Here is a 16,180-nt window from a genome sequence, read left to right as displayed (position 1 = left end):
AAGTCGCTGGTGAGTATATATCAGTGCAGTGTGTGTCTGTGACCTCCATCATGGCGGCTGTGACCTTCTCAGCGGGACAGTTTGACTGTTTGTTGTTTGTTCAGACTGAAGTTTAAACCTGCTGAGACACTTTGTTCAGCTGCAGCTTGTCTCTCTTATCAGGACACATAGACCCACAGAGACCAGACACGCTGAGATACAACCCGAGGTCACGTCGGATACAACCCAAGGACACGTCAGATACAACCCGAGGACACGTCGGATACAACCTGAGGACACGTCGGATACAACCCGAGGTCACGTCGGATACAACCCAAGGACACATCAGATACAACCCGAGGACACGTCAGATGCAACCGGAAGACACGTCAGATACAACCGGAAGTTGTATCTGACGGAGGAGGAGGGGTAGTTATTAAAGCTAAACAGTCTGGGCACTAACAAGTCAGGTATGGTGAGTAGAGACACAGATATCTGCTAATTAGTGCTAACATATAAATAAAATAGTATAATGTGACTGAGGTTAAAAACTGTGTGTCAGACTTGTTAGACGGTATTTACGTTAGAGATTGTTGGCTAACCTTAGCATGTTCGCTAACGTTATGACCATCAGCCAGCTAACATGACAAACTGTGTTGATTTTGGCCAACAGTAAATTATGTAGCAGAACAAAGCACATGTGTATAACTACCAATTGTTTTCTATTAGCCAGTATCGTTGCATTGTCTGCCTAGGCTAAGGTTAGCTAGCTAGCTATAAGCTGGCAACAAGCTACCGTTAGTAAACAAGCAAACATTAGCTGACAATTTACCAGTTAGGCAATGTAGCAGAATACTGTTGAGTGGATAACATCAGTGCGAGCAAGAAGGTTGACTGCAGTTCAGTCACCAGCCAACAGTGTCACTAAGTGACTGAATTAGCTGAGGTGACACCTAGCAGCTCCCAGCTGTCACTCAAAGAGGCCACGCCCCTAATGCTGCATCCCTTTAAGCCTTAATATAATGTAAACAGGTGAGCTGTATAAAGATTCTCCCCGTACAGTTGTCATGAAGAGAGAAATGAGCTATAGAGACCCAAACTGTTTTTTGTACCAGGCTGTAAACATGTTTATTTCTGCTGTAAAGTTTAACATGGGGCTCTATGGGGACTGACTCACTGCTGGAGGCAGCCTCAAGTGGACACCAGAGGAACTGCAGGGTTTAGCACTCCTGTGTCCATATTTCAGCCCTGAATGTTGCAGTTTGGTTTATAAACTCAGATTTGGTATGATCACAGGTGTGAGGTGACCAGGTATGATTCTTACCTCGACGGCCAGAGAACCCAGACTATCCAGGAGGTTGTTGGTTGCCTTGGCAACCTGTTGGACAGCCTCCGGGTCGGACCTCATGTCCCTCTGAGAGACACAAAGACACAGTTTATGTTGACAGATATAAAGATTTAATAATGAAAGAAAACAACTTTATTTTTTGTCTCTTATGTTTATCATACATTCAGCTGCTGAGTCAACTAAAATAAAACATGTAACATGTTTTTGTATCAGGGAGGTTTAAATTCATTCACATTCTCACTGTAAAAACTGCTGTTTGTTCTGTATGTATTCCTGTTGGGGAGGAAACCTTTCGTAAACTGCTCCTTTCTCTGAAAAAGAGCCGTTACAGTGTCTCTGCTGAGAGAGCAGCTCAGTGTTAGACTGAGAGAGGTTCTCACAGTCCGTCAGCAGCTCGTAGATTCTGAACACAAAGAAACAAGCAGCTCGCTCTCAGACCGTAAACTCCACCAAACACGTCTCCAGGCTACGAAAACTGAGACTGTAAGAGACAGGCCGAGACACGCCTCCTCCCACACACACGCACGCACGTACACACACATGCACACGCACTCAAATACACTCTGAACACACACTGAATACACTGTAAAAACACACCCAAAACAGCTACACTGGGTGTCACCTGAACATTGTGCCAGGAGAAACCCCCCCCCCCCCCGAACAGAACATGGAAAAAAGTACTACATACAGTACATACAGTCAGGGTCAGTCAGGGTCAGTCAGGGTCAGGGTCAGTCAGAGCACCTAGAGTTCAGTGTAGTGTCTGAAACTTTCACACGTTGGTGTGTTACAGACGGATCATCTGAATATGATCTGATCATGTGATCAATGTTTCCACCATTCAGAGCTCTGTCATGAGGACTTCACCAGGTGTTTTTTTTACCTGGATGGGTTTAAGGAAGTCCAGGTTGCTCATGAACAGCTCCTCCGCATGGTTCAGCCAGGTGGGCGGGGCCTGACAGAGGACTTCCTGTACCTGTGTGGACACCTGAGGGTCTGAGATTCTCACAAAGTCCTTCAGACTCCGCCCACCCCCCTTCCTGGGACACATGTTCCTCAGGTGGACTCCGAAACCTTTCAGGAGGACCTAAGAGGACGGCAAGAAGGAGAGGTCAAAGGTCAGGAGGTTACATATATAAAGTTAGTCCACATGACTGTAGGTCCAAAAGTTTAATTTCATTTGGAACTGTTAGTCCTTATTTTATTCCACACTCTGACGTTCTCATGAATGAAGCTCTGAGTGTGAGCGTGTTCACACTGAGCATGCGCAGAGCGCGTCCTCACCTTCTCCAGGTTGACGTCAGCGTCTTTGATCTGCTGCAAGTTGTGTTCGGAGAAGGAGGTGTTCCTCCGCAGGAACGTTGACAGAGTCTCATCGTCTCGCAGGAAGTGCTTCAACTTAAAGCCTGAGGGAGAAAACAGAGAGACAGGTCAGAGAAACGCGACACCTCCTCCTGATTACTCCTCCTCCTCTTCCCTCTCTCCTTACAGAGCCTGAAGCCAGAGTCTGAACATGAACTGGACCAGAACTTTAAGTGGACTCTGGATATCTGCTGTTTTGTGGGTGTGTCTGTGTCCTCATATAAACATGTTAAACAAACACATGTTGACCTGGAGAACTGAGTGTTTAGACGAGTCTCTGCGAGACGTCACTCGTCTGCAGGACAAACTTTCCACTCAGGGAGTGGATCTGCATCAACCCCCCTGCTGCCCCGCCCCCCCGCCCCCATTCTTCTTCTACAGGTTGAAACCTGTAGCTGTGACAAAGAGAAACATGTTCAGGTTCACGTTTGACCCAGACTGAGATCTCATCTGCCTCCAGGCTGCAGGTTTTAACAGTGAAGTTTAACTGTTTAACAAACAGCAGGTCTGACATCACAGGAGGGGCGGCAGAAAGACAACACTTCTGTTTCATGTGATTCATGTTTTCATCAGTTTCACCAAACCAAACAAACTGACACATCAGAGCCCTGATTAGCTTCAGAAACAGTTTTACAGTACACACAACTCTCTGCAGTGAAGAACCACAGGCTGCAGGTACGGAGGCCTCTCAGGGACAAGAGAGGACTTGAGAGTCTGAGGTGGATGAACACTGTGCCGGGTCAGAAAACCTGCTGAGCTGTCTGACATCAGCAGTTCTGAGTGATGTGATTGGTCAAATGAGGAGCAGTTTCCTGTGAGACTCCAACAGAGAGAAACGTCTGCTTCAATCAGGAGCCTCGCAGAGAAGCATTACACTTCATTCTACTGCAGAGCCAGAGGGCAGCTTTAAACTCTGTGACCGCCTCAGGACCAGGACAGAACCAGGACAGAACCAGAGGGCAGCTTTAAACTCTGTGACCGCCTCAGGACCAGGACAGAACCAGGACAGAACCAGAGGGCAGCTTTAAACTCTGTGACCGCCTCAGGACCAGGACAGAACCAGGACAGAACCAGAGGGCAGCTTTAAACTCTGTGACCGCCTCAGGACCAGGACAGAACCAGGACAGAACCAGAGGCAAACCATCAGCTGTGTCTCTACCTGAAGCTTCTTATAACCTGAACATTTCAGGACCAGTAAGCCTGTGAGGTTCTACGAGCACCTAGATTACAGGATGGAGGGAACTGATGTGAATCTGATGTGTCTAAAGGACTGAAGTGACCCGGTCCAGGTTCAGATCTGATCTGGGGTCATATCTCTGTGTGTCTCTGGATGATCACAGTTTGTTCAGCTGCAGAGAGACTCCTTTAAACTCAGTGACGCTCAGCGTGACGCTGCCGAGCCGAGCGGCAGGAAACCCAATGAGACAACATGAAGAGAGAGGCAACACGCCGACTCTCAGTCTGACCATCGACTGTTAATCACTGCCTACCAAACTGTTACCTGCAAGCTGTTACCTGCAGACTGTTACCTGTAAGCTGTTACCTGTAAGCTGTTACCTGCAAGCTGTTACCTGTAAGCTGTTACCTGCAAGCTGTTACCTGTAAGCTGTTACCTGCAAGCTGTTACCTGTAAGCTGTTACCTGCAAGCTGTTACCTGTAAGCTGTTACCTGCAAACTGTTACCTTTAAGCTGTTACCTGCAAACTGTTACCTTTAAGCTGTTACCTGCAGACTGTTACCTGTAAACTGTTACTTTTAAGCTGTTACCTGCAAGCTGTTACCTGTAAGCTGTTACCTGCAAGCTGTTACCTGTAAGCTGTTACCTGCAAACTGTTACCTGTAAGCTGGTACCTGCAAACTGTTACCTTTAAGCTGTTACCTGCAGACTGTTACCTGTAAACTGTTACTTTTAAGCTGTTACCTGCAAACTGTTACCTGTAAGTTGTTACCTGCAGACTGTTACCTGCAAACTGTTACCTGTAAGTTGTTACCTGCAGACTGTTACCTGCAAACTGTTACCTGCAAGCTGTTACCTGCAAACTGTTACCTTTAAGCTGTTACCTGCAAACTGTTACCTGCAAACTGTTACTTTTAAACTGTTACCTGTAAGCTGTTACCTGCAAACTGTTACCTGTAAGTTGTTACCTGCTGACTGCTACCTGCAAACTGTTACCTGCAAACTGTTATTTGTAAGCTGTTACCTGTAAACTGTTACCTGCAGACTGTTACCTGCAGACTGTTACCTGCAAACTGTTACCTGCTAACTGTTACCTGCAAACTGTTACCTGCAAACTGTTATCTGTAAGCTGTTACCTGTAAACTGTTACCCGCAGACCTTTACCTGCAGATTGTTACCTGCAAACTGTTACCTGTAAGCTGTTACCTGCAAACTGTTACCTTTAAGCTGTTACCTGCTGACTGCTACCTGCAAACTGTTATCTGTAAGCTGTTACCTGTAAACTGGTACCTGCAAACTGTTACCTGTAAGCTGTTACCTGCAGACTGTTACCTGCAAACTGTTACCTTTAAGCTGTTACCTGCAAACTGTTATCTGCAAGCTGTTACCTGCTGACTGCTACCTGCAAACTGTTATCTGTAAGCTGTTACCTGCTGACTGCTACCTGCAAACTGTTATCTGTAAGCTGTTACCTGCAAATTGTTACCTGCAGACTGTTACCTGCAGATTGTTACCTGCAAACTGTTACCTGTAAGCTGTTACCTGCAGACTGTTACTTGTAAACTGTTACCTGCAAACTGTTACTTGTAAACTGTTACCTGTAAACTGTTATTTGTAAGCTGTTACCTGCAAACTGTTACCTGCAGACTGTTATCTGCAGATTGTTACCTGTAAGCTGTTACCTGTAAGCTGTTACCTGCAGACTGTTACCTGTAAGCTGTTACCTGTAAGCTGTTAGCTGTTACCTGCAAACTGTTACCTTTAAGCTGTTACCTGCAAACTGTTATTTGTAAGCTGTTACCTGCAAACTGTTACCTGCAGACTGTTACCTGCAGATTGTTACCTGCAAACTGTTACCTGTAAACTGTTACCTGCAGACTGTTACTTGTAAACTGTTACCTGCAGACTGTTACCTGCAGATTGTTACCTGTAAACTGTTACCTTTAAACTGTTACCTGCAGACTGTTACCTGCAAATTGTTACCTGTCAGCTGTTACCTGTCAGCTGTTACCTGTAAACTGTTACCTGTAAACTGTTACCTTAAAACTCTTACCTGCAGACTGTTACTTGTAAACTGTTACCTGTAAACGGTTACCTTTAAGCTGTTACCTTTAAGCTGTTACCTGTAAAATGTTACCTGTAAACTGTTACCTGTAAATTGTTACCTGCAGACTGTTACCTGTAAACTACTTTCTATCAACCGTTGCCTACCGAACATCACCAGCCAACTGTTTCCTGATGATTTCACCATTGACTATTACCTGCCAAACGTTGCCAATCAACCAATGCCTGCCTACCTACAACCTGACAACCACTGCCTACTGATCCTTACTTGCTGAGGTCCAAGTCTCTGAGGCCCAGGTCTCTGATGTCCAAGTCTCTGATGTCCAACTCACTGAGGTCCAAGTCTCTGAGGCCCAACTCTCTGAGGTCCAAGTCTCTGAGGCCCAACTCTCTGAGGTTCAAGTTTCTTAGGCCCAGGTCTCTGAAGTCCAAGTCTCTGAGGTTCAAGTTTCTTAGGCCCAGGTCTCTGAAGTCCAAGTCTCTGAGGTTCAAGTTTCTTAGGCCCAGGTTTCTTAGGCCCAGGTCTCTGAGGTTCAAGTTTCTTAGGCCCAGGTTTCTGAAGTCCAAGTCTCTGAGGTTCAAGTTTCTTAGGCCCAGGTTTCTTAGGCCCAGGTCTCTGAGGTTCAAGTTTCTTAGGCCCAGGTTTCTGAAGTCCAAGTCTCTGAGGTTCAAGTTTCTTAGGCCCAGGTTTCTTAGGCCCAGGTCTCTGAGGTTCAAGTTTCTTAGGCCCAGGTCTCTGAAGTCCAAGTCTCTGAGGTTCAAGTTTCTTAGGCCCAGGTTTCTTAGGCCCAGGTCTCTGAGGTTCAAGTTTCTTAGGCCCAGGTCTCTGATGTCCAAGTCTCTGAGGCCCAACTCACTGAGGTCCAAGTCTCTGAGGTCCAAGTCTCTGAGGCCCAGGTCTCTGGTTCTGGTCTAAACTGAGATGTTGCCCTGAAGTCTTCCTTGAACTACGACCAGGTGAGATCACCTGAGAAGGCTCTAAGAGGTAAACCTGCTGTGGCTCGCCCCCCGCCCCCGCGGAGCAGCCTCTTCTCAGAGTTCGTGTGATCAGAGGTGATTAAAAGGAATCAAAGGCTGAGATGTGCTGCAGCTCCATCAGAGGGAGGAGGGCATCCGGCAGGTCGGAGCAGGTAGAGAAAAGAAACGCCCCCCACAGCAAGATAAAAGCTCCAATTAACACACAAAGGAGCAAAATTCTTCATGTTCAACCAGGCTGAAAATCCATCAACAGAGGAGGGACGGAGACCTGCTGAGCTATGAAACCTCTAAAGAGACTGAATACTGAAGAAACAGCTGACGGAGCATTTAACACAGATTACAGTCGTTAAATACAATCACTGCTGTGTTGATATACGTGTACTGTTGGTTAGACTGAAGCGTTACATTACAACTCATGTTCTCTGTATCAACTTTATATAAATGATCAACATGAACTGTAATGCTGACACTTCACACAAGCCTCCGATTTACATCCAGCTCAAAGCTCTATCACGTCTCACCTGATTGGCTGTTCTGCAGCGCCTGCAGGGCCTGAGCCAGCTCCTTGAATCCTTCCAGGTTTTTATCGTTCTGACTGTACAGAAGAATCTTCTTCGCGTCCGAAAAAAGACGAGAAATTCTAAAACCAGAGACATACAGATTATTTTAATACTCACACAATGACTTCATTATAAAATTTAAAGAAAGAGCTCTAACTACTTATTTCTCCCTGTTTAACATGAAGGCTGTAAAAGAGTCAGCTGCAGGAGAGAGGAAGGGAGGTCAAAGGTCAGCTTCAGACGCTCTCAGAGTGTATCAGTTAAGTTTTAAACTTAAGAATAAAAACTACACAGATTAAAGTTTAAACAGTTATGTTCAAAAACATTAACAAAACTTATCAGCAGCATTTCAAAATAAAAGATGAGCAGTTTTTCAGAATAAGAGTCTACATTCTCACATGGAGTCGTTGAAGTTGCCGACAACGCCTGGGGACTCGCCTGGCGTTGGGTTCCTGAAACATGGGTTGTTGGCGTTGCAGAGGATCCCCTGTATCCACGGCAACGTGCCCGCCGACGGCATCGCCTTATTTGGAAAATGACCTGAAAACAGGATGTGAAAGTCAACAATTCATACCTGAAGACAGCTACAACACCCGTCAGACTCTGAGAGCAAAGACTCGAGAGATGTAGTAGACAGCAGAAGGTCACCAACTTATCATCCTTCAATGATAACGATCATCAGATCATCATCAGATCATCAGATCATCATCAGATCATCAGATCATCATCAGATCATCATCAGATCATCATCAGATCATCAGATCATCATCAGATCATCATCAGATCATCAGATCATCATCAGATCATCATCAGATCATCAGATCATCATCAGATCATCATCAGATCATCAGATCATCAGATCATCAGAACATCATCAGATCATCATTAGATCATCAGATCATCAGAACATCAGATCATCATCAGATCATCAGATCATCAGATCATCAGAACATCATCAGATCATCAGAACATCATCAGATCATCATCAGATCATCAGATCATCAGAACATCATCAGATCATCATTAGATCATCAGATCATCAGAACATCAGAACATCATCAGATCATCAGATCATCAGATCATCAGAACATCATCAGATCATCAGAACATCATCAGATCATCATCAGATCATCAGATCATCATCAGATCATCATCAGATCATCAGAACATCATCAGATCATCAGAACATCATCAGATCATCATTAGATCATCAGATCATCAGAACATCAGAACATCATCAGATCATCAGATCATCATCAGATCATCATCAGATCATCAGATCATCAGATCATCAGAACATCATCAGATCATCAGATCATCATCAGATCATCAGAACATCATCAGATCATCAGAACATCATCAGATCATCAGATCATCAGAACATCATCAGATCATCAGAACATCATCAGATCATCAGAACATCATCAGATCATCATTAGATCATCAGATCATCAGATCATCAGAACATCATCAGAACATCAGAACATCATCAGATCATCATTAGATCATCAGATCATCATTAGATCATCAGATCATCAGAACATCAGAACATCATCAGATCATCAGATCATCAGAACATCATCAGATCATCATTAGATCATCAGATCATCAGAGCATCAGATCAGTTTGTTGGTTCGGGCATCTGGTGATCATAAACACACACTCATCGACTTTAATATTCAGTGTATCAGTGATTTTTCCGCATCACGTCTTCCTGTGTTTCTGCAGCTTTACGTCCTGTTTGACCTTAGCAGACTGTGTCTCTCCCTGAGCTCTCGTCCCCTGAAGGACAGGTGTTCCTCTGTCTGTGGTTTATACAGAAGTTGGTGTGCACCGTCAGCAGCGTGAAGCTAAACATGTGTTCTGTGTCACACGTGTTTTTGCACATCAGACTGAATCTGATGAGACGTTCAGATGTTTCTTTATCTGCTGCTGCGTTGGAACAAACATTCACCTGAACGCTCCACAAGTAGATAACCTGTGATCACTTTATTATCACCTGCAGCAGAGACGCAGCAGGGTGGAGACAGGCTGCGACCTTTGACACCCCCCCTCCCCCCTCTGAGAGGGAAGACGCTGCTATCAGAACCTTTAAGACTGCCAACAGGCAGTTTGTAATCCAAACTGTGATAAGATAAGACACTCAGCTGACACACACACACACACACACACACACACACACACACTCTGTAATCTGTCATAGTGTCCTGGTTTCACACGTTGACACTAACCTGCGATAATCAGTCAGAGTGCAATGTGACCACACTTTCACTGTTAATCATGTTAATTAATGATCGCACCTGTAACCCCCCTTTTCGTGTCTCACACAGGTAATTATGACCATTACTCATTCATCTATGATTTATTTTATCAATTAAGCTGCATTCAGGGGGTGTAGAAATAATCCAAAAAATTCGTTTCTGACTGAAAATTCTCCTGAAAGTTTTCTCAACAGAACTGGGTCAGGGTTAGACACGGCCTACTAACATCTACCTAACTACACATGAGCTAAAGAGCTACTCACGCTAACGTGACTCTGGTTCTCCATATTTCTGAGTAACAAGAAGTCTGTGAACGCAGCAGCTCAGACACCTGAGTGAACTCGTTTAGCTGTGAACAATAAATTATAACATTTGCTCTCTTCAAGGCCTCCATGTTGTTCTTCATTACTGAGGAACTGGGACAATCAGAGCATCAGTGAACACATCGTTAAATCAGCATGAGAGGGAAGTCCTCACAGCTACAAACAACAGAGTGAGAATTCCTGTTTGTAGTCCAGGGCTTTTTCTCGCTGGATTTGTGATTGACAGCTGTCAGAGTAGAAGAGTGACAATGTGTATCTACCCTCTCGTCCAAATATGGTCACAGCTGAGTGAAAAAAAAAACAAGATGGCGACGGCCAAAATACCGAACGGGAGCCCACAAACTTCATATATACAGTCTATGGTGAGAACAGAGCTCCGAAGGAGGACGTCTCTGCTGGTGAAGTACAGATTTAAGCTCAGAACAAAGAGAACATGTAGACAATGTAGAATGTTTAGAACGTTTAGAACATGTAGCACGTTTAGAACGTGTAGAATGTTTAGAACATGTTGAATGTTTAGAACATGTAGCACGTTTAGAACATGTTGAACGTTTAGAACATGTAGAACGTTTAGAACATGTAGCACGTTTAGAACGTGTAGAATGTTTGGAACGTGTAGAATGTTTAGAACTTGTAGCACGTTTAGAACATGTTGAACGTTTAGAACATGTAGACAATGTAGAATGTTTAGAACATGTTGAATGTTTAGAACGTGTAGAATGTTGAGAACATGTTGAATGTTTAGAACGTGTAGAATGTTGAGAACATGTTGAATGTTTAGAATGTTCAGAACATGTTGAATGTTGAGAACATGTTGAATGTTTAGAACGTGTAGAACGTTTAGAACGTGTAGACCGCTTAGAACATGTTGAATGTTTAGAACATGTAGCACGTTTAGAACGTGTAGAATGTTTAGAATGTTCAGAACATGTTGAATGTTGAGAACGTGTTGAATGTTTAGAACGTGTAGAATGTTGAGAACATGTTGAATGTTTAGAACGTGTAGCACGTTTAGAATGTGTAGAATGTTGAGAACATGTTGAATGTTTAGAGCATGAATGTTTAGAATGTTCAGAACATGTTGAATGTTGAGAACATGTTGAATGTTTAGAACATGTAGCACGTTTAGAACGTGTAGAATGTTTAGAACGTGTAGAATGTTTAGAACGTGTAGAATGTTGAGAACATGTTGAATGTTTAGAACGTGTAGCACGTTTAGAACGTGTAGAATGTTTAGAACATGTTGAATGTTTAGAATGTTCAGAACATGTTGAATGTTTAGAACATGTTGAATGTTTAGAACGTGTAGAACGTTTAGAACATGTAGACCGCTTAGAACATGTTGAATGTTTAGAACATGTAGCACGTTTAGAACGTGTAGAATGTTTAGAACGTGTAGCACGTTTAGAACGTGTAGAATGTTGAGAACGTGTTGAATGTTTAGAACGTGTAGAATGTTTAGAACATGTTGAATGTTTAGAATGTTCAGAACATGTTGAATGTTGAGAACGTGTTGAATGTTTAGAACGTGTAGAATGTTGAGAACATGTTGAATGTTTAGAACGTGTAGCACGTTTAGAATGTGTAGAATGTTGAGAACATGTTGAATGTTTAGAGCATGAATGTTTAGAATGTTCAGAACATGTTGAATGTTGAGAACATGTTGAATGTTTAGAACGTGTAGAACGTTTAGAACATGAAGACCGCTTAGAACATGTTGAATGTTTAGAACATGTAGCACGTTTAGAACGTGTAGAATGTTTAGAACGTGTAGCACGTTGAGAACGTGTAGCATGTTGAGAAAGTGTAGCATGTTGAGAACGTGTTGAATGTTTAGAACGTGTAGCATGTTTAGAACGTGTAGAATGTTCAGAACATGTTGAATGTTTAGAATGTTCAGAACATGTTGAATGTTGAGAACGTGTTGAATGTTTAGAACGTGTAGAATGTTCAGAACATGTTGAATGTTGAGAACGTGTTGAATGTTTAGAACGTGTAGCACGTTTAGAACGTATAGAATGTTTAGAACATGTTGAATGTTTAGAATGTGTTGAATGTTTAGAACATGTAGAATGTTGAGAACATGTTGAATGTTTAGAACGTGTAGCACGTTTAGAACGTGTAGAATGTTTAGAACATGTTGAATGTTTAGAATGTTCAGAACATGTTGAATGTTGAGAACGTGTTGAATGTTTAGAACATGTTGAATGTTTAGAACGTGTAGCACGTTTAGAACGTGTAGAATGTTTAGAACATGTTGAATGTTTAGAATGTTCAGAACATGTTGAATGTTTAGAACGTGTTGAATGTTTAGAACATGTAGAATGTTCAGAACATGTTGAATGTTGAGAACGTGTTGAATGTTTAGAACGTGTAGCACGTTTAGAACATATAGAATGTTTAGAACGTGTAGCACGTTTAGAACGTGTAGAATGTTGAGAACATGTTGAATGTTTAGAACGTGTAGAACGTTTAGAACATGTAGACCGCTTAGAACATGTTGAATGTTTAGAACATGTAGCACGTTGAGAACGTGTAGCACGTGTAGAATGTTGAGAACATGTTGAATGTTTAGAACGTGTAGCACGTTTAGAACGTGTAGAATGTTGAGAACATGTTGAATGTTTAGAACGTGTAGCACGTTTAGAACGTGTAGAATGTTGAGAACATGTTGAATGTTTAGAATGTTCAGAACATGTAGAATGTTGAGAACATGTTGAATGTTTAGAACATGTAGAACGTTTAGAACATGTAGCACGTTTAGAATGTGTAGAATGTTTAGAACATGTTGAATGTTTAGAATGTGTAGCACGTTTAGAACGTGTAGAATGTTTAGAACATGTTGAATGTTTAGAATGTTCAGAACATGTTGAATGTTGAGAACGTGTAGAATGTTGAGAACATGTTGAATGTTTAGAACGTGTTGAATGTTTAGAACGTGTAGAATGTTGAGAACATGTTGAATGTTTAGAACGTGTAGCACGTTTAGAACGTGTAGAATGTTTAGAACATGTTGAATGTTTAGAATGTTCAGAACGTGTTGAATGTTGAGAACGTGTTGAATGTTGAGAACGTGTAGCATGTTTAGAACGTGTAGCATGTTTAGAACGTGTAGAATGTTTAGAACATGTTGACCGCTTAGAACATGTTGAATGTTTAGAACATGTAGCACGTTTAGAACGTGTAGAATGTTTGGAACATGTTGAATGTTTAGAACATGTAGCACGTTTAGAACGTGTAAAATGTTTAGAACGTGTAGCATGTGTAGAACGTGTAGAACGTGTAGAACGTTTAGAACGTGTAGAACGTTTAGAACATGTTGAATGTTTAGAATGTTCAGAACATGTTGAATGTTTAGAACGTGTAGAATGTTTAGAACATGTAGAATGTTCAGAACGTGTTGAATGTTGAGAACGTGTTGAATGTTTAGAACGTGTAGCACGTTTAGAACGTGTAGAATGTTTAGAACGTGTAGCACGTTTAGAACGTGTAGAATGTTGAGAACATGTTGAATGTTTAGAGCATGAATGTTTAGAATGTTCAGAACATGTTGAATGTTGAGAACATGTTGAATGTTGAGAACATGTTGAATGTTTAGAACGTGTAGAACGTTTAGAACATGTAGACCGCTTAGAACATGTAGCACGTTTAGAACGTGTAGAATGTTTGGAACATGTTGAATGTTTAGAACATGTAGCACGTTTAGAACGTGTAAAATGTTTAGAACGTGTAGAACGTTTAGAACATGTAGAACGTTTACTGTTCAACAGTAATCTGAGGATCAGACGTGTACATGTTTCAGTTTTACTTTCAGGTCTGAACCCCGGGGAGGACCCCGGGATGAGTTCAGACCTGCAGCTCTGAAATCTGCACACAGAGACCAGATACAACACGCCGGAGCTCACATGAGGCTGAATCACTGCACACACACGCACACACGCACACACGCACAGAACTGAAAGCTGCTCAGCTTCTGCTTTCAGGGAGAAACGTTACTTTGTTAATATAATGGAGTCGGTGTGTTTGGGGGCCTGTGAGCACAGAGCAACATTAGCTTAGCATGCATCTGTTTGAGTGAAGGTTGGCAGCAGTTGACAGAAGAAACACTGCTGCTCATCCTTCATGTTCTTCAGGTTTGTGCCTCAGTTTGAAACATGATCAAAAACTCTTCAACAAGTTTTATAAACGACTTTACCTGTGACATCAAACATTGAAACATGTTCTTATGTAACCAATCAGAACGTTATCGACGCTGAACGCAGCTCAGTGACCTTCAGCAGCTCTGATTACAGCCTGCAGATAAAGAACCATAAAGAGATAAAGTCCTCAGAAACTCTGATCACTGATCAATACGAGCATCACAACTCATCCTGACATACCCGTGATCTCCTGCACAAAAACTCCCAGCATGCATCTGGTTGCCCTGCCCACAACACCTGGAATGACGTCCTGACAGCTCCTCAATACCGGCTGTTGCACTCTAATGATCATGTGACCTCCTGATGTGAACACACAAACACCTGAGCTCACTTGAGAGCTCAGACAGACTGACTGCAGGTAAACATAGGTGTGATAAACAGACTCTCACGACTGATTCACACATAAAGCGTGGTGTGTGCATTACGGCTGTGTGGCGTGTCGGCTCCGGCTCGCACCGTCAAGGTTTTCACACAGACTGCGCGTCGGCTGCGCGTCAGCTGCAGCTCTCAGCTGCGGCTCTCAGCTGGGCAGATCCTGCCAGCTCTGTCTTTCTACATCAGTTTGACCTTAATAAAGGCCAATAACAATTTGAATATGTTGGCTTCCTAAATGTCATTTAGAGTTATTATACATGAATCACTCTTCACTTTAGCTGATTACTTAACAAACACCGAAAACAACCGTATGAGCCGAGACGGAGAGACGGAGAGCGAGCGAGGGAGAGATCGCACCCGAGTTACGTCTGTAACATGATGTGATTGATTTATTTTTACTAACATATACACTTACTTAAAATGAAGACGCCACGCAGTCGTAACGCACACGCCACGCTTCATGTGTGAAACAGCCGTCAGTGAATCAGAGCTACAGTCTGGCGCTCTGCAGCTTCAGGTGAGCTCACTTTACCTGCTCACTGTCATCACAGCGTTCACACCTGGTGATCCAGAGGTCACCTGTGATCAAACCTGTCCTCCTCTCTACAGGAGCACACACACCTTCATGGAGCTTCAAATATCAGGTGATAAAAAAAATCTGAACGAGGTGGTAGACACTGAAACACTCAGCGTCACTCTGAGCCCACACGGACACAAACACGGACACGGACCAAGGAAAGAACCTGAAAGACCCTGACCCTCATTAATTAAATGAATGGATGGATGAATGAATGGATGAATGAATGGATGAATGGATGAATGGATGAATGGATGAATGGATGGATGAATGGATGGATGAATGGATCTGTCTGTCACTGCTGCATGTGTCGATAAAGTTGTGTTGCACTCACACTCATGCTGCTCGTATGGAGGGTAGTTCAGTCTGACGGCGATGAGGATGAAGAAGATGAAGAGTGGCCAAACGATCTCCACCAGCAGCTGGAGCTGAGGAGTGACAGGAAGTCAGCAACACACACACCAAATACACACACGCACACACATTAAGCTTGCATGTGTAGTTGTGTGTGTGTCAAACAGGAAGCAGCTTTGTGTCTATTTTCTTAGAAGTCATTCATAATAAATGATGAGTGATCGACACACACACACACACACACACACACACACACACACACACACAGACTTGAACTTGTCTTGTTAATGTGATTTAAAATAATAAGTGGAGACGTTTCAAACTGTTCTTACTGTGATCTACCTGAGCGTCATTATTTCAGCTGTTACAGTTAATGAACCAAACAGAGAAGTGTGTTTGCTGCTGCTTCACACTGAACGTGACGGGACACCAAACTCACTCAGGCCCACAGAGCTACAGTTCAATAAATAAACAGCACAGATAAATACACAGAGTGATGTGTGAGCGCGTTACCGTCTGTCGGCGTCTGTAGGTGAAGTTCTTCCACAGCAGCAGGCCCAGCTGTGTGCTCACAGACATGTCTGACGTCTGCTCGCTCTGCGTCTCAGTGATGCTGCCTCGCT

General features: G+C 43.1%; 1 protein-coding gene across 1 annotated transcript in view; it reads right to left on the bottom strand.

Annotated features, from left to right (window-relative positions):
• abca1b (ATP-binding cassette, sub-family A (ABC1), member 1B) overlaps nucleotides 1-16,180 on the bottom strand; it is a 54,975-nt gene that overhangs the window by 29,265 nt on the left and 9,530 nt on the right. The window contains exons 2-8 of the mRNA XM_069669187.1: nucleotides 16,071-16,180; nucleotides 15,538-15,631; nucleotides 7,867-8,008; nucleotides 7,430-7,548; nucleotides 2,612-2,733; nucleotides 2,211-2,414; nucleotides 1,304-1,393 (exon numbers count right to left, since the gene is read on the bottom strand). Of these exons, the coding sequence (XP_069525288.1) occupies nucleotides 1,304-1,393; nucleotides 2,211-2,414; nucleotides 2,612-2,733; nucleotides 7,430-7,548; nucleotides 7,867-8,008; nucleotides 15,538-15,631; nucleotides 16,071-16,136 (837 nt within the window). The 5' untranslated portion in view covers nucleotides 16,137-16,180. The remainder of the gene's footprint in view (nucleotides 1-1,303; nucleotides 1,394-2,210; nucleotides 2,415-2,611; nucleotides 2,734-7,429; nucleotides 7,549-7,866; nucleotides 8,009-15,537; nucleotides 15,632-16,070) is intronic.

The sequence above is a fragment of the Semicossyphus pulcher genome, unplaced genomic scaffold, assembly GCF_022749685.1.
Source record: "Semicossyphus pulcher isolate SPU_LCO1_2020_fin unplaced genomic scaffold, fSemPul1.0.p SCAF_2, whole genome shotgun sequence".
Lineage (NCBI taxonomy): Eukaryota > Metazoa > Chordata > Actinopteri > Labriformes > Labridae > Semicossyphus > Semicossyphus pulcher.
The sequence above is the reverse complement of the archived record's forward strand: the minus strand, read 5'-3'. Positions and strand labels throughout refer to the sequence as shown.